The sequence below is a fragment of the Nelumbo nucifera genome, chromosome 3 (assembly GCF_055504915.1).
Source record: "Nelumbo nucifera cultivar China Antique chromosome 3, China Antique-T2T, whole genome shotgun sequence".
Classification (NCBI taxonomy): domain Eukaryota; kingdom Viridiplantae; phylum Streptophyta; class Magnoliopsida; order Proteales; family Nelumbonaceae; genus Nelumbo; species Nelumbo nucifera.
The window spans coordinates 10310524-10334285 of record NC_142651.1 but is presented as its reverse complement, the minus strand read 5'-3'; the positions used below and the strand labels follow the sequence as shown (position 1 = coordinate 10334285).

At 40.2% G+C, this 23762-nt stretch overlaps 1 protein-coding gene across 8 annotated transcripts in view; it reads right to left on the bottom strand.

Annotated features, from left to right (window-relative positions):
• LOC104602733 (AP-1 complex subunit gamma-2-like) overlaps positions 1–23762 on the bottom strand; it is a 177320-nt gene that overhangs the window by 83186 nt on the left and 70372 nt on the right. For all 8 annotated transcript variants that reach the window (XR_016083803.1, XM_088900252.1, XM_088900254.1 and 5 more), the window contains one exon: positions 13187–13350. Coding sequence is in view for 7 of the 8 variants with exons in the window: in XM_088900252.1 (XP_088756378.1) it covers positions 13187–13350 (164 nt within the window). In the remaining variant the exon portion in view is untranslated. The remainder of the gene's footprint in view (positions 1–13186; positions 13351–23762) is intronic.

The following is a 23762-nucleotide window of genomic DNA, read 5'->3' as shown; positions in this document are numbered from 1 at the left end:
AATAGGAAGATTCCCATAAAATACTTGGACCTGGCACTGGGTCACTGGGAGCTAGATGCATGCAAAACAATCTGGACAACGGTTGTTGAACATATAGACAGGAAATCAAGGTACCTGTCAAAGGGTAGTAAGATAGTACTTGTTAAGTGTGTTTTATCCAGCCTATCAACCTATAACAATGTCGTTATTCCCCATTCCAGCATGTATGACTAACACTTTAGAGAGGTGTAAGAGAGAATTTGTATGGAAAGGATGGAGAGAAAGTTCCACCTAGTCAATTGGAATAAGTTTAAGTTTCACTTTGGAAGGGTACATAAAAATCATATGACCAGTTCATTAAGGGTGTCAAGTATGAGGTTGGCTATGGGTATAAGTTGGGCTTCTGTGAGAACATATGGTGTACAGAGATACCTCTAAAGGAGGAATTTTCTTCCTGTTGTTTTTTTTTTTTTTGATCAATAACAGAAATTCATTAGATTCATAAAAAAATAGATGCAGCAATCCAGAGAGATCTAAAATGGCTTAACTCTTTCCTAGAGAGCAACATAAAAGCTCACAATACAGCCCAGTACAATTGATCCTTTCCCACCGCCTGCTTTGCCAAAGCATCTACAAACGCATTTGTTGTTCTTTTCACCCACTGAAATTGGATGTCCATCCCCCTAGTTAGCCATTTAATTTCCCTTCTTTCATTAGCAATTTTCCAAAGTCCGCTTTCCTTCTGTAACCAGCTTAACACCAACTTTGAGTCCCCTTCAACAATTAAATTCTGTATATTCAGTTCCTTACTCTTCTCTGAAGACACCTCCTATACTTTAAGGACCTGGATTGCCCTCACTACTCCCATCAAAATTTAGCTTTATAAATCCACTACCAGGTGGTGACCACACAGGAGAAGCAGAAAACTGAGCAGGAGGAAAATTAGCCACCTCCACCCAGCTGTTCAGCAACATATCCATAGAAACATCATCAAACAGCTCCACAGCTTTTAGCCAATGCACCACCCTAACTGTTATGGCTTCAATAATACATTCTTTACTTCTTTCCTTTCCAAAAAAAATTCTGGAATTCCTTTCCTCCCATAGAATCAAGCAAGTAGCCGCCCTCACACATTTCCACATAATCCTTCCCCTTTTCTTTGGGCATCTAAGGTACGAAGAGCTAAACAAGCTTTGAATGTTTGACGGGGGGTCCACCTGCAACCAAATAGAGAAAGAAACCAATCCTAAATAACAGAAGAAAAAGGGCAAGAAATTAATAAGTGGTAAGAGCTTTCACCATTAGCCTTGCAAAGAATGCACCAACTTGGAGACAAGCACCAATAAGGCCTTTTCCTTTGGAGTAAGTCACAGGTGTTGCATCTTTCCAAGAAGGCTTCCCAACAGAAGCTCCAATCCTCGAAGGAATCGGCTCACCCCAAACTTCCTTTACTAGAAAATTTTGTGCAAGGTTACTGGTTGACTGCAAGGACTTAAAGATGGAAGCACAAGAGAATGTCCAAAGGGAGCTAGAGTCCACAGTCTCTTATCCCTCTCAGAGAATCCAACACCACCCCATTTATGAATCAGATTCATTACATTTTTAGCTTCCGAATCCCTTAGGCCTTTCCTAAGCCCCAGATCCCAATCAAACCCAAAGTTAGACTAAGAAGGAACCAGAAAACTAGACACAACCTTGCCTTTATACTAGGAAAGTGAAAATAGGGAAGGAAATTGGTGTTTCAAAGGTAAGTCACCCACCCAAATGTACTCCCAAAATTTTACCTGATTCCCAGAGCAAAGGTCATACCTGATGTGTTGCAGAAAGGAAGGTAGAATGGCATGTATGGATTTCCAAGGAGAGGCTCCAGTTGACCTTGCCAAAGACCCGGTATCCCAGCCATCCTCTGCCTGACCATGAATACTGAACATTACCCTAGTCCACAGCTACCCCCTCTCACCTTCCAACCTCCATAGTCATTTTCCCAACAAAGCTTCATTTTTCTTTCGAATGTTACCTAATCCTAACCCTCCATCAGCCTACTTTTAGAGACCAATTCCCAATTTACCTTGTGATCCTTCCTCTCCTCCCCTGGTTCCCACAAGAAGTCCCTCATCAATTTTTCCAAAAGTCTACTTATCTTCATTGGGATTCTAAAAACTGATAAGTATACACAAGTAAACTAGCCAATGTAGAGTTGTAGACTTAATCAAAGTGATTCTGCCATCCAGAGATAAGTAATTTTTCTTCCAAGAGGCTAACTTCTTTTGAAATCTATCAATTACAGGGGCTCCAAAAACTCTCTTTCCTCGGGTTATCCCCTAGGGGTATCCCCAAATAATTCATAGGCCATTGAGACACCACATACCCCAAAGTTTCATCCCTTTCCCTTATAGTTCTCTCTTCCATATTAATCCCCACAGACTTAGAGGCCCCATTCAACTTTAAGGACAGCTCCCTCCTAACCTCAGAAACCCAGGGGGACACCAGAAACGTATTTGAGGGAGGAGATTGAATAAAAAACAGAGGCTTCCACCAAGACAAACTCTTCTCGTATCACATAGAGAAGAGAAGGAAGGACGAAAGAAGACAAACACTGAACAGGAAAAACAAGAGAGTTAAAGTCAACGGGAAGTTGTTGAAGATGGTTTTCAGCACCAATCCTGAATGAGTAAAGGGGGAAGCAGTTCCTGTAATAAGGTTAAATTGATGAAGCTCAAACCAAGGTGATTGAATAAGATGGACCTTGCTTCCCGAACAGTGAATTAACAAAGGCCAGAGTGGCCATTGGGTTCTAACCAAGGGAGAGTTTAAGGAGCATGGACTCAATTTTAAGAGGCGGGAATGTGGTGACTGGATTGGCACCTCAACGAATTTTAAGTGTTACAGAATTGGGTAACCAAGGAGTATGGGAAACTAAATATAAGATTTCATGGGTGCTACCTAGAAACCTGGGCCCATCAAGCATGGGGCAAGTCATTAGAGATAATGAAGTTGATATCATGTGGAGTTTCTCAGGGTCAGATGGTGAAAGCAACTTTCTAAAGGCAGAACTCCCAACAATGCTTCAAGGTCTAAAATTGGCATTCTCTTCAGGGTGGAATAACCAGGACATTGAAGGAGTTTGCCAAGCATTAATCAAGTTGCTGACAACAAATGCAGAAGGCCCTTGATCTGTTAGACATATTTCTGGAGAGGCTAAGGCTTTAGGATCCAGACCGACTCCTAGATCAGCTAATGACTTAGCCAATTACTGCAAGCAGTCTTTTAAAAACACAAGGTGCAAGAATAGTGCAAAGGATTTTTTTGCACTCGAAGCACAAGGTGCACACCTTTTTGAAGCAAGGTGCAAATTTTCAAAAAATCAAAAATATTAAGTATAATAACAGTTCTAAAAAATGTGAACTTAAATTTTAAAAGAAACTAATGTTTTAAAAAGCCTATTGGCTCAAATTAAAATACATAAATATAACATAAAAAACATATTCAATCTGTTTATTTCTCTCCCAATTGCATTACTTCAAGTAGTTAATATGATGATGAAAACTTTTATTTGATCGGTAACAGAACAAATTTTATTAATTAAATAGCAGGAATACGAGAAGAGGAGAGGTAAACTTTCTTAACTCTCCTCAAAAAAAAAAAAAAAAAAAAAAAAACATAAACAGTTATAACTGAGCCCAGAATAATTGACTTCTTCCTACCCCTTGTTTTGCGAGAACATCAGCAAAGGCATTAGCAGTTTGTTTGACCAAATGAACTTTCACATCCATATTCTGTGTCAGCCACTTGAACTTCTTCCTCTCACCATTAAAGATCCAGAAACCAGTTCCTTTCTTTTGCAACAAATCCACTATCAGCTTTGAATCGCCTTCTGTTACCAGTTTATTCAAATTCAACTCTTGTGCCTTCTGCACTCCCTCCATAACAGCCAAAATCTCAGCCCTTACTCAGTCCTAAATTCTTGGACCATATATAAAGAGATTGGTTTTGTAACTTTAGTTGTAGTCCCTATTGTTTAGGATTAGGAATCAAATGTTGTTTGCTAAGGAATGTCTTGTATTGAGAAGGTTGAGAGAACACTAACACCCCGCCCCCCTTGATTCCCAATCCTAAACAATAAGAAACTGCAACTAAAATTACAAAATCAATCTCTTTATATATGGGCTAAGAATTTAGAATTTTCACATGGAATTGTTTGGGCTTGGCTCCAGGGTCTTGGTCAGGAGTCTAGAGGCAAAGCCCCCGGCCCAACCACTAAGCTTGAAAAGGCACACAAATTGACTGAAGCACACACCTGGGCTGAGGCACACCAGGCACACGCCTTTTCAAAGGAGCTATGCCTAGGCCTAGGCAAGCCGCATACCTTGAAATATGCCTCAATTGTACACCTAGGCATGCCATTTTAATCACTGACTACAACAACCAGGGAGAGGAGGCAGATTTAGAATTTGAGGGAGGAGGTTCAACACTCAAAGATTTATAGGAGTCCTCACTTTTATATTTCATTAATAGGATCTATTGAATCATTAATTCATTATTACTAATCAAAAGACAAGAGAATCATTATGATGATTATGGGAGAAATGGAGAGTTAAATCTGTCCACAATTCAAGTCAAGAAACCAACAGTTGTGGAGCAAATATTGACCAAGAAGCCATGGATAAGAAACCTTTCCACCTAGTCTTTTTCTTTCTTTTTTTGTTTTTTGGTGTGTGCGTGGGGGGGGGGTGGATATGGTGGAGATGGATAGTACATGTCATAGTGCCAAGTATTAAGGTATTCAAAGTGTCCAACATGTCAACATCTAGAAACAACAGCAAGAGGACACATCTATAAATAAGTATATATAAATAATTTAAAAATAGAATATAACTAAGAAACCTTAAACAGAACTTGGAGAATGGCAGAGACTAATTGGAATGGACCTTGAGACCCCTAATGACGATTGTGGTTATGACTAGAAATTAACCAATTTTTTGTCTGGGGAGAACAAGTTTGAAAGGGTAGAACCCAAGAACTAAAGAATATAAGATTTATGGATTAAATCAACTAGCAACAGATGTCCAGATTTTTTCAAATCAAAGATTGATAAAATCACCAGTTTCTTCCATCAATTTGAATGTTGTTAGCAGGAGAACTAATATCCATGTTGACGCTCAAGGCAAAGGAAAGGATGAATTGTGGAGGGAAAGAATTGAAGAAGCAGCAAAGAAGACTTTTGAGAAACAGGGTAATTAGGTTTTAGCTTAGTTGCAGCAGAGGTACTGATATGAAAATGTTCTCAACACCCAAAGATTAGGTCCGGTGGGTTACTTCATCATTGGTCAACCACCAGAGAGGATAGATGATCTGTAGCCCTATTAATCCTTCTTAGTGTGTCACGTGGAAGCCTGGCCCACAAATTTCCAGGCTTGGACCAAGGTTTTGTGTCCAGACCCATCCCAGCCCAGGCCTTGGTTAGGCTCCTTACACTAGGTGCTCTGTTAACCCCAGTTCATTGGGTTTGTAAGATGACAGTAACATGGTCCCTGCACTACTAGACAGAATTTCAAATCGTTTTTGGGACATACAGGAGATAGTAAATAATACTGTAAAAAAGTAGGGAATATATTTATGTTGGGGAGGCCAATGGAAAATGACAATAGGGGGTAAAGGTGGCTGGAGGAAATGTTAGATCCCAGTCCAGTGGTGCTCATCTATGGTGTTTCTGTGAGCGCATTTGATGCCTTTTACATTGATTCCATGCTTTTAACATGATTTATTAAAGCTGTATCAGTCTTGCCAATTTAATGAAATCTTACACTTAGGATAGTTATGACCAGTCAAACCATACCATTTATACTTTTGGGCAAATTACAGACTGCCACACCGTACTTTGGGGATAGTGACATTTTGCCCCCCTCCCAACTTTATTGTGGCAAAGACCCACCCTGAACTTTCAGATTCCAGCACTTAGCATCTGCCTTGTTAAAGGACTTGATGGTAAAGGTAAAATTTCTAAAATGCTCATTCAAAGTTTGATGGGCTGAGAGAAGAAAATATAAAATTAAGACAAACAGGCATGTTAAAGCACGGTATCTCTTGCTGTTGCTTTTTGTTATTTTTTTGCATTTGTAGTGTTTTCTGTATTTCCTCTTTTTTTTTCTGATATATCCTCTTTTTCGTCATTGTATTTTCTGCAACTTTCTGTTTTTCTGTATTTCCTCTTTTTCCTTTTTTTTGTTATGCTTCCTTATTTTCCACAATTTTCTATTTTTCCATTTTCATTGCATTTTATCAATTTTCTGTAAAATGGCCTCATAAGATGATATAAGGGCAATTTGAGGTTTTTGAAATTCTTAAAGTTTAAACACACATACACATGACAGTCACATGAGAATCTTTTCTGAAGTTAACTGACAGAAAGCTAACGGCAGGGGCAAACTGCTGGAATCTGAATGTTCAGGTGTCAATTTTATGTCTGGTGTCAAAAGTAGACATCTCATGTCCGCTGTGGCAACTAAAACTGAATTCCCTCTTGAAATGGACATCTAGGTCAATGATGTGGATAACCTGGAAAGTAGTTGTGCAGCTAGAGGAGATATGATCTGATTTGTTTTTGTGTAGGTTTTCTGTGGAAGCTAATCTCCTCTTTCTAACTTCATCTTTGCAAGTAAACATACTCCCTTTTCATTATTGATTAGGGAAAAACAGATGGTACAGTAAGCATGTTCACATACCCAAATACCAACTATATGGGATCTCATTGCTTTAAGGTCACCTCAGGGGAGACACAGCGACAATCAGTACCAACTCCATCCTTGTTAGAACCTGCCAGTCCTATGATAGATTACTTACATATAGTAGTCGTACAAGACTACAGATTTGAACAGAAAATAAAAGAAAAATTAGAAGAGAAGAGGAGAAGAGAAGAGAAAAGAGATGGAGAAGAACTCGTGGAAGGGTTTTAGGAGAAGAGAGTAGTTGATTGTGTTTGAAACAGCCACCCCCTCTTAAATTTATATACATAGTATCATACTTGTAAAAGAACTGAATTGCTTACATGACAAGATAAGATAAGATAAGATAAAGCTGAAAAAAAAACTAATCCTGATCTTATCCTAATCTTATAAAAGACTAGTCCTAATCTTATCATAAAGAACTAATCCTAATCATAACTTATTGCTGACATACGAATAGTGGGGACCACCTTAGTGGGGTCCACATTAGTGTTCTCTACACTCCCCCTCAAGTTGGGAATAGATGTTTGTCATTCCCAACTTGCATAGATCTGCCTCTAACTTCTTCCTTGAAACCGCCTTGGTGAGAAGGTTTGCCAGTTGCATGTCAGAGGTGATGTATGGAAGACATATTTCTTGAGATGTAACCCTTTCTCTGATAAAATGTCAATCCACTTCAATATGCTTAGTTTTGTCGTATTGTACCAGATTATGGGCTATATTAATGGCAGCCTGATTATCACAGTACAACATCAAGGGTTTCTCATAAACCATACCTAACTCCTCAAATAATGATCTCAACCATAGAACCTCAGCTACACCATTTGCCATGGACCTATATTCAGCTTCAGCACTGGAACGAGAAACAACATTTTGTTTCTTACTCCTCCGAGAAACAAGGTTACCTCCTACAAAAGAACAATATCCAGAGGTAGATCTTCAATCATCAACACACCCAGCCCAATCAACATCTGTGTAAACTTCTATCTTCATGTGATCATTATTCTTGAATAAAATGCCTCTACCTGAGCGCCTCTTCAAATATGCTAGTATCCTCTCAACTGCAAGGAGGTGAGTAGTCCTAGGAGAGTGCATATGCTGACTAACCACACTGACTGTTGGAACATAGCTTTATCTTCAAGGGGCTCTCCACCCTCTGCACTGATCTTGTGATTTTGTTCAATGGGTGTGTCAGTAGGCTTAACACCCAACTTTCCTGTTTCTTCCAACAGGTCAAGAACATACTTTCTTTGAGAAACAAAAATCCCATGCTTGGATCTGGCTACCGCAATGCTCAAGAAGTATCGTAGATCTCCCAGATCTTTTACCTCAAACTCTTGAAGAAGGAGTTGCTTAAGGGGCTCAATCTCAGTATTAGCATTTCTTGTTACTACAATATCATCCACATATACAACAAGCAAGGTTAAAGAAGAATTCACTCTCTTAATAAACAAGGTGTGGTCTGACTGGGCCTATACATATCCTAACCTTTCAAGGGCTTGTCTAAATCTATCAAACCAAGCTCCGAGTGACTGTTTTAGTCCATACAAGGCTTTGTTCAACCGAAAAACCTTATTTCCTGTCTCTGTACCATAAAATCCAGGAGGCAACTGCATGTAAACTTCTTCTTGCAAGTCTCCGTTGAGGAAGGCATTTTTAACATCCATCTGATACAATGGCCAAGAGTAACTAGTTGCAAGAGATAATAAGACTCTGATAGTGATCATCTTTGCTACTGGTGTAAAAGTTTCCAAGTAGTCAATACCATATGTCTAAGTATATCCTTTTGCAACTAACCGAGCCTTATACCTTTCAATAGAACCATCAGCATTTTGTTTCACAGTGAATACCCATCTACATCCAACCGGTTTCTTACCTTTAGGCTGATCAACTATCTCCCAAGTATTGTTTCTGATGAGGGCATCCATTTTTGCTTTTATTGCATCTTTCCATTCTGGTACTTCCAATGCTTCCTGTATTGTTCTGGGAATGGGAACATCGGCAATGGATGCGAGAAAAGACTTATAGGAGGGAGACAAATGATCATAGGACAAGAACTGAGAAATGCTATGAGTTGTGGATGTAGTGCAACGACGCTTGCCCTTACGAACTGCTATGGAAAGATCAAGATCATCTAATGAAGGTGAAGGCTCCATGGTGGGATGTCTCTCATCTGTAATATCTGTGGTACCTGGATATGGCTCTACAGAAGGAACTGGGGCTACTGTGGTATCTGGATCTGCAGAGGAGATTGGGACAGGCCTGCACTATTGATATCCGAAATCAACCTGTCTCCATCGTCTGTGATAAACTCTTATATCCCTGCACCTTTGACAACCTTCCCCATTACACCCTTCTTCACTTAATGGGATTGGTAAAGGAACTTCTGATGAGTTGCTCCCATCCTCACTATTCTCCCCCTAAGGAGAAACCCTTGGATAATAGGGTTTATCCTCAAAGAAGGTGGCATCCATTAAAACAAATCTTTTTCCAGAAGTGGGTTCATAACAACAATATCCCTTTTGAGTTTGGGCATAACCAAGGAAAATACATTTGGAGGCCTTAGGATCAAATTTGGAACGATGAGGGCCAAGGATTTGAACGAAGCAAGTGCACCCAAAGGTTTTGAGTGGAAGGGTAAACAATTCTTCATCAGGGTATAAAAGGGTGGTTTCATGTCAAGAATCCGTGAGGGAATCCGATTGATGAGATAAACTGTTGTAAGAACAACATCCCCCCCAAAACGTATAAGCACATTTGAGGTAAACATAATGCCTTTGGCTACCTCTAATATGTGTCTATTCTTTCTTTCAACAACCCCATTCTGTTGTGGTGTATGTAGGCAAGTACTCTGATGGATAATCCCATGTTCAAGCATGTAGGAGGCTAATGGGTTTGCAAAATATTCTTTTGCATTATCGGATATAAAAATTTTAATTTTAACCCCAAATTAGGTTAAAATTATTTGGTAAAAGATCCGGGTTAATGCAGGAACCTCATCTCGAAAATGCATAAGATAAACCCAAGAAAACCGAGTATAATCATCAACAAATAACAGGAAATATTTGTACCCTCCCATTGCTGAGGTATGATAGGGTCCCCAAACATCAGTATGCACAATTTCAAAGGGAATATTGCTTCTGCTATTACTTAATGAATAAGTTATCCTACAATGTTTTGCAAGCTCACAACTTTCACACCTCAAACTAGACATCTGAATTGATTCAAATAAACTAGGAAACAAACTCTTCAAAGCCTGAAAGGATAAATGACCCAGCCTATTATGCCAAAGCATCACCTGATCAACAGATTGAGAAACAAAGGATTTCTTAATTTCACTATCTTCCTGACGAGCACTTCCTCCAAGTAAGTAGATTCCATTTGTCTCATGGCTAGTCCCAATCACCTTCCTTGTCTCCAAATCCTGAAAAACACATCGATTCGGAAAAAAGGTTATTGAACAATTCTGTTTTTTTGTAATGCTACTAACTGAGAGTAAGTTAGTATTAAGTTTAGGAACATGCAAAACGAATGATAGGGAAATGGCATCAGACAACTTGATGTCTCCTTTTCCAAAAATAGGAACAAGGGATCCATCAGCAATGGACACTTTGTCTTTACTAGAAGATAAATGATAGGTAGAGAAAAGTGATGGCAAGCCAGTCATATGGTCAAATGCTCCTGAATCTATTATCTAAGAATGTTCTATATTACCTAGAGCTGAAGCATGATAAGCTGAGGCCCGATTACCTGATTGAGCAAACGCTGAGGTTGAAGAGGCTGATGGTGGCTAAGGAGATGAGACTGAGTTACTAACTTCACTTTCCAATTGTGTTAGAGCAGCTCGGACAGCAACTAGGGTGTCTAGAGGAGTGCCTCTTGAGGCTGTTGAGGCTGCACTATCAATGTTAACAGCCATATTGGCATTCCCCTTTTTGTTTCTGAGTTTTGTTGGAACCAGATGTGGATATAATTTCCAACAAGTGTCTTTATGTGTTTAGGTTTCTTGCAATGTTCACACACTAGGTCTTTCTTGCAACATAACCTTTCTCCTAGTCTCCTCACTGTGCACTAGGGAATAGGCTTGAGACAGAGTCACACCCTCTCTTGTCAACAACTGTGGTCTTATAATGTCATACTCAGAATTTAGACCAGCTAGGAACTCAAATACTCTGTTAATTTCAACTTGTCTTCTGTAAGTCTATGCATCTCTCTGACTTTCCCATTCTATTGTCTCAAGATGGTCAATTTCATGCCACAGAGATTTTTGGGTTGAAAAATAAACAGAGACCTGTTTCTCTCCTTGTTTGAGATTTCTAACTTCCAATTTCAGCTCATAAGCCCTAGCAACATTAAGGGGCTGAGAGTAGGTTTCCTTCATAACATCCCATATTTCTTTAGCTGTTTTTGCCCATAATTAATTTCAGCTGATGTGTGGCTGCATGGAGTTGCACAGCCATGTCATCACCATATAATTTTCCTGAATCCACCTAGCATACGTGGGATCCTCCTTAGTTGGTTCCTTCACATCCCCCAACAAGTAGTTCAACTTTCCTCTTCCCCCAATGGCCATCATGGCTGATTGGGACCACTCTAAGTAGTTTGAAACATCAAACTTTACAGTTGTAATCAGAAAGGTGTTTTCAGACATTCTAACTGAACCAGTCCCAAAAACACCCTCTCCTTGGCTTTTAAACTCCATTAATAATCAGTAAAAAGACTTCCTAATTACTGTACTAGTCGGCCTACTGGGTCTGCAGTAGGTAATAGCAGTAAAAAAAATGTGACAGTCGGCCTATTGAGACTGATAGAAAAAAAATAACAGTTCTGTTGTAACAGTCCTGCTGAAACAGCTCTTCCAGAGAGCAAAGAAGTTGAGGGAGACAAGTCCTGAAGCAATAACAGCCCTAAAACTTGAGGGTTTTCTCTTAAACCCTAAAAGGAACTACAGAAATCTTCTGGAGTTTTTTTCGTACCTCTTATCCAGGTATTCTTACTACCGATCTTGAGAAAGATTGAAAAACTTACTAGAAAATTCTGAAAAGCTCTGATCTTGAACCAGAAATCTTCTGAAATTCTGATTGCAACCTCTAGTACTGATCGAAACAGAAATCCTTTGAAATTCTGATCGCCACCTTCAGTACTGATCAAGGGTTGACCTTGATCCTTTTCTCTTCCTCTAATTCTTCCTGGTTATCAAGGATACGATCCAATCCTTGGACTGCTGCTGTAGATAACCTCCAAGAATCAGCCAAAGAGAACTTTCTCTACTCTTCCAGCCCTAGGCAGCTCTCATGTGGTTGGCTGGATCAAACTCACATGAGACTCCCTGATTCAAGCTCTGATACCAAGTAGTCATACAAGGGTACAGATTTGAACAGAAAATAAAAGAAAAATTAGAAGAGAAGAGAAGAAAAAAGAGATGGAGAAGAAGAACTTGTGGAAGGGTTTTAGGAGAAGAGAGTAGTTGGTTGTGTTTGAAACAGCCATCCCCCTCTTAAATTTATATACATAGTATCATACTTGTAAAAGGACTGAATTGCTTACATGGCAAGATAAGATAGGATAAAGCTGAAAAAAAAAAACTAATCCTAATCTTATCCTAATCTTATAAAAGACTAGTCCTAATCTTATCATAAAGAATTAATCCTAATCATAACTTATTGCTGACATACGAACAGTGGGGACCACCTTAGTGGGGTCCACATTAGTGTTCTCTACACATATGTTAAAGAATAAACATTTAAACTAGAAGAAACCCAACCAACCATCTTCAGTTGCTCATGTTGAAAGCAAAGCTGCAAAATACCATTAGAGGTTGGCAATGAATTGCAAATTCTTCAATCTCAAGAACTAGAGAATCCCCAATTCCCACTTCCCAACACCACTGGTCTAAAATTTGGCAGGTGTAATATTGGGAAACCCTGGAAAATCAGGCATTTGGGAGTTTTCAGAAGTAGCCATCATAATGTTTTGTCCACCTTTTCAGGACCTATCACAGATAGCGGCATTACAATAGCAGAGCTATTAGCCTTACTACAAGGCTTGAGGTTGAGAAGAGCAATTTATCTCAGCAATTTTGAGGTAGAAGGAGACTCTAGAGTGATGGTAGGTTGAATACAGAATGACAGCTTACGGACATGGGAGAACAGACACATTACAGGAAGTGAAGCATCTAGCTAGACAATTGAGAATGACATCTGGATGACTGCATAAATCAGAAAAAAGCATGGCTGACATACTAGCTAGATATGGAGTGCAAAGAAATCAGATGTTTTGGGAAATTTAACAATTGATGATTGATTGCAAAGAAAAAAATAAAGAAAAGAAGGAAGAAAAAAAAAAGATGCACTTGGGCTAGCCTAAATGCTGTTCTTCAGGATGCTAGGCACACAAACATTCTTCTTTACAAATTAATAAAATTCTTAAATAGTTTCTAATCAAAAATAAGTTGGAAAATATATAACTACAGATTTTCAACTTACTTTTCAACAATGGAACAAATTTTGGCAGTAAGTATGCCCTTGAATTCGTGATCACTTAGTTCCAGATAATCAATGAGCTCTTTTATCAAGGGCTTAAAATTGCTGTCATTCGCTAGAAGAAATATGAGCTCAAGAGACCTCTTCCTAATGGAAGAATCTGAATCCTGTACAAGCACAAAAGCAAAATCACAAGCGTAGTTGTTTGCGAGGATTCAATCTGAATCAACCCTGATAGAAAAAGAGAGTTTCAAGCTTGAAATTAATCAATAAGAATAGATAATTCATATTCATTTTGAAACAAATATTAAAAATATTATAGTATGCATGGCAAGTTATTTCCCAATTTTATATTCATAACAACTTAGGAAAACATTGAAACATGCAATGAATGTAAAAAAACAAATAAATAAATACACCTTGGCTGTAGAAATTTATAATGATGAATATAGCCATACTGCAAGCCAAGTATGGTGTAGAAAGAAAGATCTAGCTCTTTGGAGGAATGTGGTAAGATATATTTGTGGTAACTATAACAAGGGTGGCATTTTCAAGATGGCTCTTCTTTGCATGTTAGTATTTGGATATCTTTTAGGTGCAAACCTTGGAATATCCAATTCCTGACAAACAGGGCACACCTCTCTGGAAAATTAAATAAAAAGAAGGAAAAAGGTAATATGATAATAAAAAAACGTGAACACAAAGGTATTTCTTGTCTTTTCTAGGAAAGAATGGTTTGGAAATTAGTTAGGGTTAACTAATTTCAGGCTTGTGTTTGTTTAGTGTTTATGACTCAGTCCTAGGGGGAGGTAACACCTCATGCCTCTTCCTAGGTTGAATGTACTACTATTTTTTGAATTAATAAAACTAGTCTCATTTATCAAAAAAAAAAAATAGTTAGGGTTAACCTTGTTTACAAAATGGGATGTATCAGTTGTAAAACACACCTGCAATAGTTCAAAAATATAGAAAAGAAAAGAAAAGGAAAGAAAAGAACAAAGTTTCTACAGAAGTACGTGGAAGGAGATGAGAGAAGAAAAGAAGGGAAGAAAGAAGAGAAGAGTTCGATCCTCTCTCTAGCCCCCAATTAGATCTTTTACTCTTTTAGTTCTAAGCTGAACACAATTCCCTAGAATGCCCTTTATGGGGCAGCCTGCACTAAAGAAATAATAAAAAAGAGAACACAAACATAACATAACTTAAGTAGAATAAAGAAATTAAGGCCCATTCAGCCCATCATCACTACACTCCCCCTTAAACTGAGCATAGATGTCAATCATGCCTAGCTTTCTTACATAATGTTGAAGCTTTGCTTTTGGAACTCCTTTAGTCAGAAAATCTTTTAGTTGCTCCTCTGATGCAATGAAAGGAAGGCATACCTCTCTTGAAGACACTCTTTCCCGTATAAAGTGTTTGTCTACTTCAATGTGCTTAGTTCTATCATTCTGAACTAGGTTGTGAGCAATGTTAATAGCAGCCTGGTTATCACAATATAACATTAGTGGCTTGTCACACACAACACCCATCTCATCAAGGAGAGATCTAAGCCATAAAAACTCAGAAACCCCATGGCCTTTAGCAGGAAGCCCAGGTGCAGTTGGAATTGGAGGGGCAAATCGGGTTATTAGAAAGGATGGTAACATTCATTGGGTTTTTAGTGGTCCAACAGTATTGTAGACTCTACCAAGGCAAATATTATAGCACCCTCGCTGGAATCCACATAGAAAGATATCTGAGCATCGGGAAATTAACTATCAAAGGTGACACAACAAATACCATCAAGTGGCTAAGAAAAAAGGAGAGGGTCCTTGTAAATTGCCACACCAGCTGACCGAGGTTTGAGACATTCTGAAAATGGATTTTAACTTATGCTGGATTACTAGGGAACTAAATGTATTAGCAGATGGCCTAGCTAAATCTGGTGCATACTTGGCCTATTTGTATAGTGACAAATCCCTGCTGGTGTAGGCTTGTCTGGCCATTTTTGTCTTTTATTTTTTGGTGTACATCTTTTCATGTACTTCCCTTTTTTCTTGAATGAAAGTTATCTTTTCTCAAAAAAAATGGCAGATGGGGAGGGTAATTTGTATGGTGACAAGATCTTTATTTGAGTAGACTTTTTGGAAGGATGGTGGTCTGTTAATACCCTATACATCAATTTAAACCTCTTCATGCACAATGTTCTTTAAACCTGTAGCCTTCAGATTAATCAAGGAAGAAAAAGAAAAAGAAAAAGAAGAAAAAAGAGAGGAAAGAAAGAGGAAGAATGAGGGGAGAAAACCTGGTTCGAACTTGTTAGAGTTAGCCGAATAAGGGTAGATTAGTCAACTCACCTTGGTTAAGTTATGAGCTTATGTGGCAGTCTTATTAGAGGTTCTCTGTCCCATACTTAAGTAGGGGCAGTTTAGTCCTTGTACATTTAATTAGAAGCCTAATCACTATTAAGAGGTCGACTGATAGGGTTTAGCTATCAGGTTCGACAGTTCTTTCATCTTCTTCTTCTTCTCTTCTTCTCTTCTTCTCTTCTTCTCCTTCTCTTTCTTCTTCTCCTTACTGGTTCGGACTACTGTAGCTACAGTTGCAACATGGTATCAGAGCGTGACAACTTCAGTTCGTGACCTGTTTCAGTTCATGCTTCAGTTCTCTCCTTTTCTTCTCTGGGCTGTCAATAGAGAAAAGCGGTTCGTCCCAGGCCTGAAACATCACAGCTCTTCTTTTTTCTGGTGCACAGAACCTCCTTTCCTAAGAAAACAACTTCAGCAGTGAATGGTTGGCTGAAGCTCTCAAACGAAGGGACTGCTGTAGGTTCTGGAACATCAAACTCTTGACAGAAGCACTTAGTTGGTGATTGGGAATTCAGATTAGAGGCAGCATTGAAAGAGTATCATGGCAGCAATGGGAGATGGCTGTAATGATCAGAAACCTAGTGTGGTGGTTTCCTCTGACTATCTAGGTGTACAGATGACCTCAATTAAACTGAATGGTGAGAACTATGTTCCATGGGCCAAGTCGGTGGAAGTTTTTCTCAAGACAAAGAGAAAAGTGAAGCATGTGAAAGAAGATAAACCACCGGCTGACTCTCCAGGGTTTGATGATTGGGAACAGAAGGATGCTCAAATCATGACATGGCTATGGAACAGTATGGAACCCAAAATAAGTGCCAACTTCATGTTCTTAGATATAGCTAAGGACATATGGGAACATGCCAAGAAGCTGTATTCTGGGCAAGATAATACTACAAGGGTATATCAGCTCTATCAAGAGTACTTTGGTCTGCAACAAGGAAATAAAACCCTAGAAGAGTACTATGCCAGTATGAAGAACCTCATAAATGAACTCAATGTCTATCATCCTCTCACTCCAGATGTTAAGGTTCAGCAACAACAGAGGGAACAACTAGATGACACAAGGTTCTTAGTGGGGTTGAAATCAGAGTATGAACCAGTTAGGGCCCAAATATTGGGGGGCTCTACCCTTCCTACACTTGAGGAAGTGTTTGCTCGGCTTCGCAGGATTTCTTTGGGACAGACAGAGAATCCCACACAGTCTGATAGATCAGCTTTTGTGACAGCCAGAGGAGGTGGACGTGGTACGAAAGGGGGAGGACATGCCTCCCGAGGAGGTCGTGGTGGTTCCATATTTGGCCGTGGTGGTGGTTGTGACTCAGGGGGAGGCCGTGGCAAAGAAAAAGGCAGCTCTACAAGGAAGTGTACCCACTGTGGCAGGGAAGGACATTCCGTAAATTTCGGTTATGATCTTCATGGCCGCTCTTCCTCTAAATGGGCCAATCATGCTGTTGCTAGTGGGGTTGATGTCAGTGATAATCAACAGGCAGACCTAACTCCTTCCACATCTACATCTGTTTCTGGAAGGGAGATGGTGAGTGTACCGCATGATGAGTATGAGCGGTTCCTTCAGTCCATTTCACAGCACACTACTGCTACTCTTGCCCACTCAAGTATAGCTTGCCTGTCATCTAAAACCTCTCCTTGGATTATTGACTCTGGAGCCTCTGATCACATGACCGGGACTCTAGGTGTGTTCTCTTCTCTCTCTGAAACTTCCACATCTCAAACTGTTACCCTTGCCAATGGTTCCTCCTCTCCCATCTGTGGTGTTGGCAATGTTGACATGGCTTCTCTTTCTTTATCATCTGTTCTATATGTCTCTAAGTTTCCATTCAATCTTATGTCTGTTAGTAAATTAACCAAGACTCTTAACTGCTCTGTTACTTTTTTCCCTTCCTCTTGTGTTTTTCAGGATCTCAAGACGGGGAAGAAGATTGGTGGGGGGCATGAAGCTGGTGGATTGTATTACCTTGACGGTGGTGGATCGTCAGTTGCACTTCAGACTTCACTCACTCCTCTACAGTGGCATTGTCGACTAGGACATCCTTCTCTCAAGGCACTCAAGATACTAGTTCCGTCTTTGAGTCATTTGTCAGTGTTACAGTGTGAGTCGTGTCAGTTTGGGAAACATCGTTGTGTTTCCTTCAGTCCTAGAGTTGAAAGTCGTATATTGAGTCATTTTGCTTTGGTTCATTCAGATGTTTGGGGCCCGATCAAAATAGAGTCCTATAATGGTTACAAGTATTTTGTCACTTTTATTGATGATTGTTCAAGAATGACATGGATTTATTTAATGAAAGAAAGGAGTGAATTATTTTCTATTTTTCAAAAATTCCATGCTGAAATATGTACACAATTTGGTGTTCCAATCAAAGTTCTTCATTCAGATAATGGTCGTGAATATTTTCTAACTTCCTTTCAACGGAATTTAGAACATGACATCATTCATCAAACTTCTTGTGCATCCACTCCTCAACAAAATGGGGTGGCTAAACGGAAGAACCGTCATCTCCTTGAAACAGCTCGGTCTATTCTTCATCATATGAGTGTTCCTAAGCGGTTTTGGAGTGATGCTGTACTTACTGCGTGTTTCCTCATTAATCGGATGCCCTCCTTTATTCTTCATGGTCGGTCTCCCTTCTCTATCTTGTTCCCCACCTTGTCTCCCTTTCCATTAACACCTCGTATCTTTGGCTGTGTGTTCTTTGTTCACAATCTGAGTCCTGGAATAGACAAGTTGGATGCACGCTCCATTAAGTGTGTCTTTCTTGGCTACTCTCGGACTCAAAAAGGGTACAAGTGTTACAATCCCATTACTTGGAAGTGCTATGTCTGTCCTGATGTCACCTTTTTTGAGTCTGTTCCCTTCTTCTCAGGAACTGAAGCATCTTCGTCTCCACCTTTACTTCCTCTTCCTCTTCCGGTCAGTGATCCCGTTCCGGGTGTTCCTATTGGAGTTGACTCGTCACCTCATCCAATGCAGATCCCTACTAAACGACCACCAATTCGGCAAGTGTATACACGTCGAACGACACCGGCCCCTCCTCCAGCTTCTACCTTGTCCGCGGATCCTGTCGTTGCTCCTGTTGCTGAACCTTCAGGACTTGACCTACCCATTGCCTTACGGAAAGGTAAACGTAGTTCTACTCTCCATCCCATTTCCAATTTTGTTTCAGTATCTCACCTTTCCGCCTCACATTGCCAGTTTGTTTCACTATTGTCATCTATTTCCATACCTAACAATGTCCAAGAGGCTCTTAGTTCACCTGGGTGGAGGCAGGCAATGGAGGAGGAACTCTCTGCTCTTCAGCATACTCACACGTGGGAGCTCACTACTCTTCCTCCTAGTAAGCATGTTGTGGGTTGTAAATGGGTGTATACTGTTAAATACTTGCCAGATGGTAGTGTGGAGCGTCTGAAAGCTAGACTTGTTGCTAAAGGGTATTCACAGTTGTATGGAGTGGACTATATGGAGACCTTCTCTCCAGTGGCTAAGATTAGCTCTGTCCGTGTGTTAATTTCCCTGGCAGTTATGTATGATTGGCCCTTATTTCAACTTGACATAAAAAATGCCTTCCTTCATGGTGACCTTATGGAGGAGGTATATATGGAGCAACCACCTGGGTTTGTTGCTCAGGGGGAGACTGGTAAGGTGTGCAGACTGAAAAAGGCAATTTATGGGTTGAAACAATCGCCTCGTGCTTGGTTCGGGAAGTTTAGTGAAGTGGTGAAGAATTTTGGAATGAAGCAATGCCAGGTTGATCACTCAGTGTTCAGCTATGACTCAGAAGCTGGAAAGATTTTATTAGTGGTCTATGTGGATGATATTGTCATAACTGGCAGTGACAAATTGGGGATCGACAAACTCAAGGTCTTTCTGCAAAATCATTTTCAAACAAAAGACCTTGGAACATTGAAGTATTTCTTGGGTATAGAAGTTGCTAGATCAAGACAAGGTGTAAACCTATGCCAAAGAAAATATGTTCTCGATCTATTGGACGAAACATGACTGTTAGGTGCAAAACCGGCTGAGACTCCTATGGAACCAAATGTTAAGTTGAGCAGTGATACAGGGGAAATATTTGATGATCCTGGAAGGTATAGACGACTAGTGGGGAAGCTGAACTACTTGACTATCATGAGACCAGACATTTCCTTTGCAGTTAGTGTGGTGAACCAATTTATGCAGAACCCTCGTATATCTCACTGGGATGCAGTTCTTAGAATTGTAAGATATTTGAAGGGAGCTCCAAGCCGTGGGCTATTGTATAAACCAGGAGGAAAACTTGAAGTAGTTGGGTACACGGATGCAGATTGGGCGGGCTCTGTGTCTGATAGAAGATCTACTACAGGTTACTGCACATTTCTTGGAGGAAATCTTGTGACATGGAAGAGTAAAAAGCAGACGGTTGTGGCTAGAAGCAGTGCTGAAGCCGAGTACAGAGCCATGGCACACACTACATGTGAATTAGTGTGGTTGAGGAATCTCCTACAAGAAATCGGGTTCCACATGGATAAACCTATGAAGTTGTACTGTGACAATCAAGCTGCGCTCCATATCTCATCCAACCCTGTTTTTCATGAGAGAACAAAGCACATAGAGATTGATTGCCACTTTGTGAGGGAGAAGGTTCTGACTGGAGAGATAAGCACAGAACATGTAAGCTCAGGTGATCAGTGAGCAGATTTGTTTACAAAAGCCTTAAGCTCAGGGAGAGTGAACTATATATGTAACAAGCTGGGATTATATGACATATATTCTCCAGCTTGAGGGGGAGTGTTAGAGTTAGCCGAATAAGGGTAGATTAGTCAACTCACCTTGGTTAAGTTATGAGCTTATGTGGCAGTCTTATTAGAGGTTCTCTGTCCCATACTTAAGTAGGGGCAGTTTAGTCCTTGTACATTTAATTAGAAGCCTAATCACTATTAAGAGGTCGACTGATAGGGTTTAGCTATCAGGTTCGACAGTTCTTTCATCTTCTTCTTCTTCTCTTCTTCTTCTTCTTCTCCTTCTCTTTCTTCTTCTCCTTACTGGTTCGGACTACTGTAGCTATAGTAGAAACAAAACTGAAGAGAAAAAAACTGTTCTCTTCATTCGACCAGGGTGTATTAGTCTTTCTAATTTACATACAAATGACCATTCTACCCTTATTTAGTTGACACTAACACTCCCCCTCAAGCTGGAGAGTATATATTATATAGTCCCAACTTGTTACATATGTAATCCACTCTTGCCTGGCTCAACCCTTTGGTGAATAAATCTGCCCATTGGCTTCCTGTGTTAACATAAGCTGTACTTATTACTCCACTAAGAATCTTCTCTCTCACAAAGTGACAATCAACTTCTATATGTTTTGTTCTCTCATGAAAGACTGGATTGGAGGAAATGTGGACAGCAGCTTGGTTGTCACAATAAAGCTTCATCAGTATACCAATTGAGTACCCCATCTCCTGTAAAAGGTTCTTCAACCACACTAGTTCACAGGTTGTATGTGCCATGGCTCTGTATTCAGCTTCTGCAGTGCTTCTTGCCACCACTGTTTGTTTCTTACTCTTCCATGTCACCAAGTTACCCCCAAGAAAGGTACAATAACCCGTAGTCGACCTCCTATCAGATACAAAACCAGCCCAATCAGCATCGGTGTACCCTTCTATCTCAAGTTTTCCTCCACTCTTGTATGGCAAGCCACGACCTGGAGCACCTTTCAAGTACCTTATAATCCTTAGAACTACATCTCAATGAGGGATCTGAGGATTCTGCATAAACTGACTCACCACACCAACTGCAAATGAAATATTTGGTCGAGTAATAGTTAGGTAGTTCAGCTTACCCACTAACCTTCTATACCTTCCTGGATCTTCAAACTCATCACCCGTATCACTACTCAACTTAACATTCAATTCCATAAGTGTTTCAGCTGGTTTGGCACCCAACAACCCTGTCTCCTCCAATAGATCAAGGACATACTTCCTCTGGCACAAATTAATACCATGTTTGGACCTTGCAAACTCTATCCCTAAGAAATATTTTAGTTTGCCAAGATCCTTTGTCTGAAGGTGATCATGCAAAAAGATCTACAACCTATCAATCCCGAACCTGTCACTACCAGTAATAACAATATCATCCACATATACCACCAACAAAATCTTTCCAGCATCAGAATCATAACTAAATACAGAATGGTTGACTTGACACTACTTCATGCCAAACTTTTTCACTACTTCACTGAACCTTTCAAACCATTCACGAGGAGATTGTTTAAGTCCATAAATAGCTTTCTTGAGCTTACACACTTTACCATCCTCCCCCTGAGCAACAAACCCGGGTGGTTGCTCCATATATACCTCCTCAAGAAGATCACCATGCAAGAAAGCATTTTTTATATCAAGCTGAAACAACGGCCAATCATACATAGTAGCAAGGGAGATCAAAACATGAACAGAACCAATCTTGGCAACAGGAGAGAAGGTCTCTGTGTAGTCAATACCATATAACTGTGAATAACCCTTGGCAACCAACCGAGCTTTCAATCTCTCAACACTACCATCAGGAAAATACTTGATTGTGTAAACCCACTTACATCCTACAGCATGCTTACCAAGGGGAAGAGTGGTGAGATCCCATGTATGATTATGAGCCAGAGCAGAGAGTTCATCTTCCATTGCCTGAAGCCACCCTGGAGAGATAAGGGCTTCCTGGACAACCTTAGGAACAAAGCTAGAAAATAACAACGAAATGAACTATTGATGGGAAGGAGAGAGGTGAGAAACAAAAACATAATTGGAGATAGGATGAAGAGTACAACTGCGTTTACCTTTCCGTAGGGCAATGGGAAGGTCAAGGTCAGACACTGGGTGTGAGGGTGCTACGGAAACTACTGCTAGATCCGTCAGCGGTGAAGAAGCTGGAGGGGCCGGTGCATGTCGATGCATATACACTTGATGGATAGGTGGTCGTGCAAGAGGAAGTGGCACTGGAGACAAAGCTGGAGGGGCCGGTGCATGTCGATGCGTATACACTTGATGGATAGGTGGTCGTGCAGGAGGAAGCCGGTGCATGTCAATGCGTATACACTTGATGTATAGATGGTCGCAGCTGGAACAAGAGGAGTGGGGTCTGGAATAGGAGCTGGAAGCAGAAGGAGATTGGAAGGACAAGAGACATCCGACCCATAAAAGAAAGGAACCAACTCAAAGAAGGTTACATCGAGACACACAAAACAATGTCGAGATATGGTAGTTCACAGCAAAAATTAACAGTGTCCATCCATACCACAATGCGTACATATCCTCAAACCATTATTACGTCCTCTACCACGAGCTCCCCCTGAATCTCGTCCTCCAACACACCCACCACCACGACTGTTCATGTGTCCACCTCTACTACCACAGCATGGCTGACTCTAATGAGCAACACCTCTACCACCACGACCTCCCCCCCTTGTCACTACAAAAGCAAGCCTGTCCGATATGGTAGGGTTTTTCGGATGTCCAATGGAAGTCCTCCGGAGACAGGCAAACACCTCTTCATGAGAAGGGAGGGAAGACCCACCCAGAATTTGGGCTCTCACCGGTTCATATTCAGATTTCAATCCCACCAAATATCTAGTAACATCAAGTTGTTCTCTCTGTTGTTGCTGAACTTTGACATCTGATGTAAGAGGGTGATACACATTCAGTTCATTCCTAAGACTCCTTAGACTAGCATAGTACTCCTCGAGACTTTGATTACCTTGCTACAGATTAAAGTACTCTTGATAGAGTTGGTATACCCTAGTGGTATTGTCTTGCCCTGAGTAAAGTTTTTTTGCATGATCCCAAATCTCCTCTGCTGTGTCTAAGAACATAAAATTCACACTAATCTTGGGTTCCATGCTGTTCCATAACCAAGCCATAATCTGTGCATCTTCTTATTCCTAATCACTGTATTCTTCGGATTCAACTAGAGGTTTTTCTTCTCTCACATGTTTCACTTTCTTCTTAGCTCTGAGAAACACTTCAATAGATTTGGCCCAAGGGATGTAATTTTCTCCATTCAGTTTGATGGAGGTCATTTGCACATTCAAGTAGTCAGGAGGGACCATAACAGATTTGTACTGTCTCCCATGGCTGCCGAAAAAAAAATATATATTAATTTTTTTTATTCACACTAATATGTTACCTCAACTTACCAACACCCACCACACTACACTCCTATAGTTGAGCAATCACCATTATCCCACAACACTTGT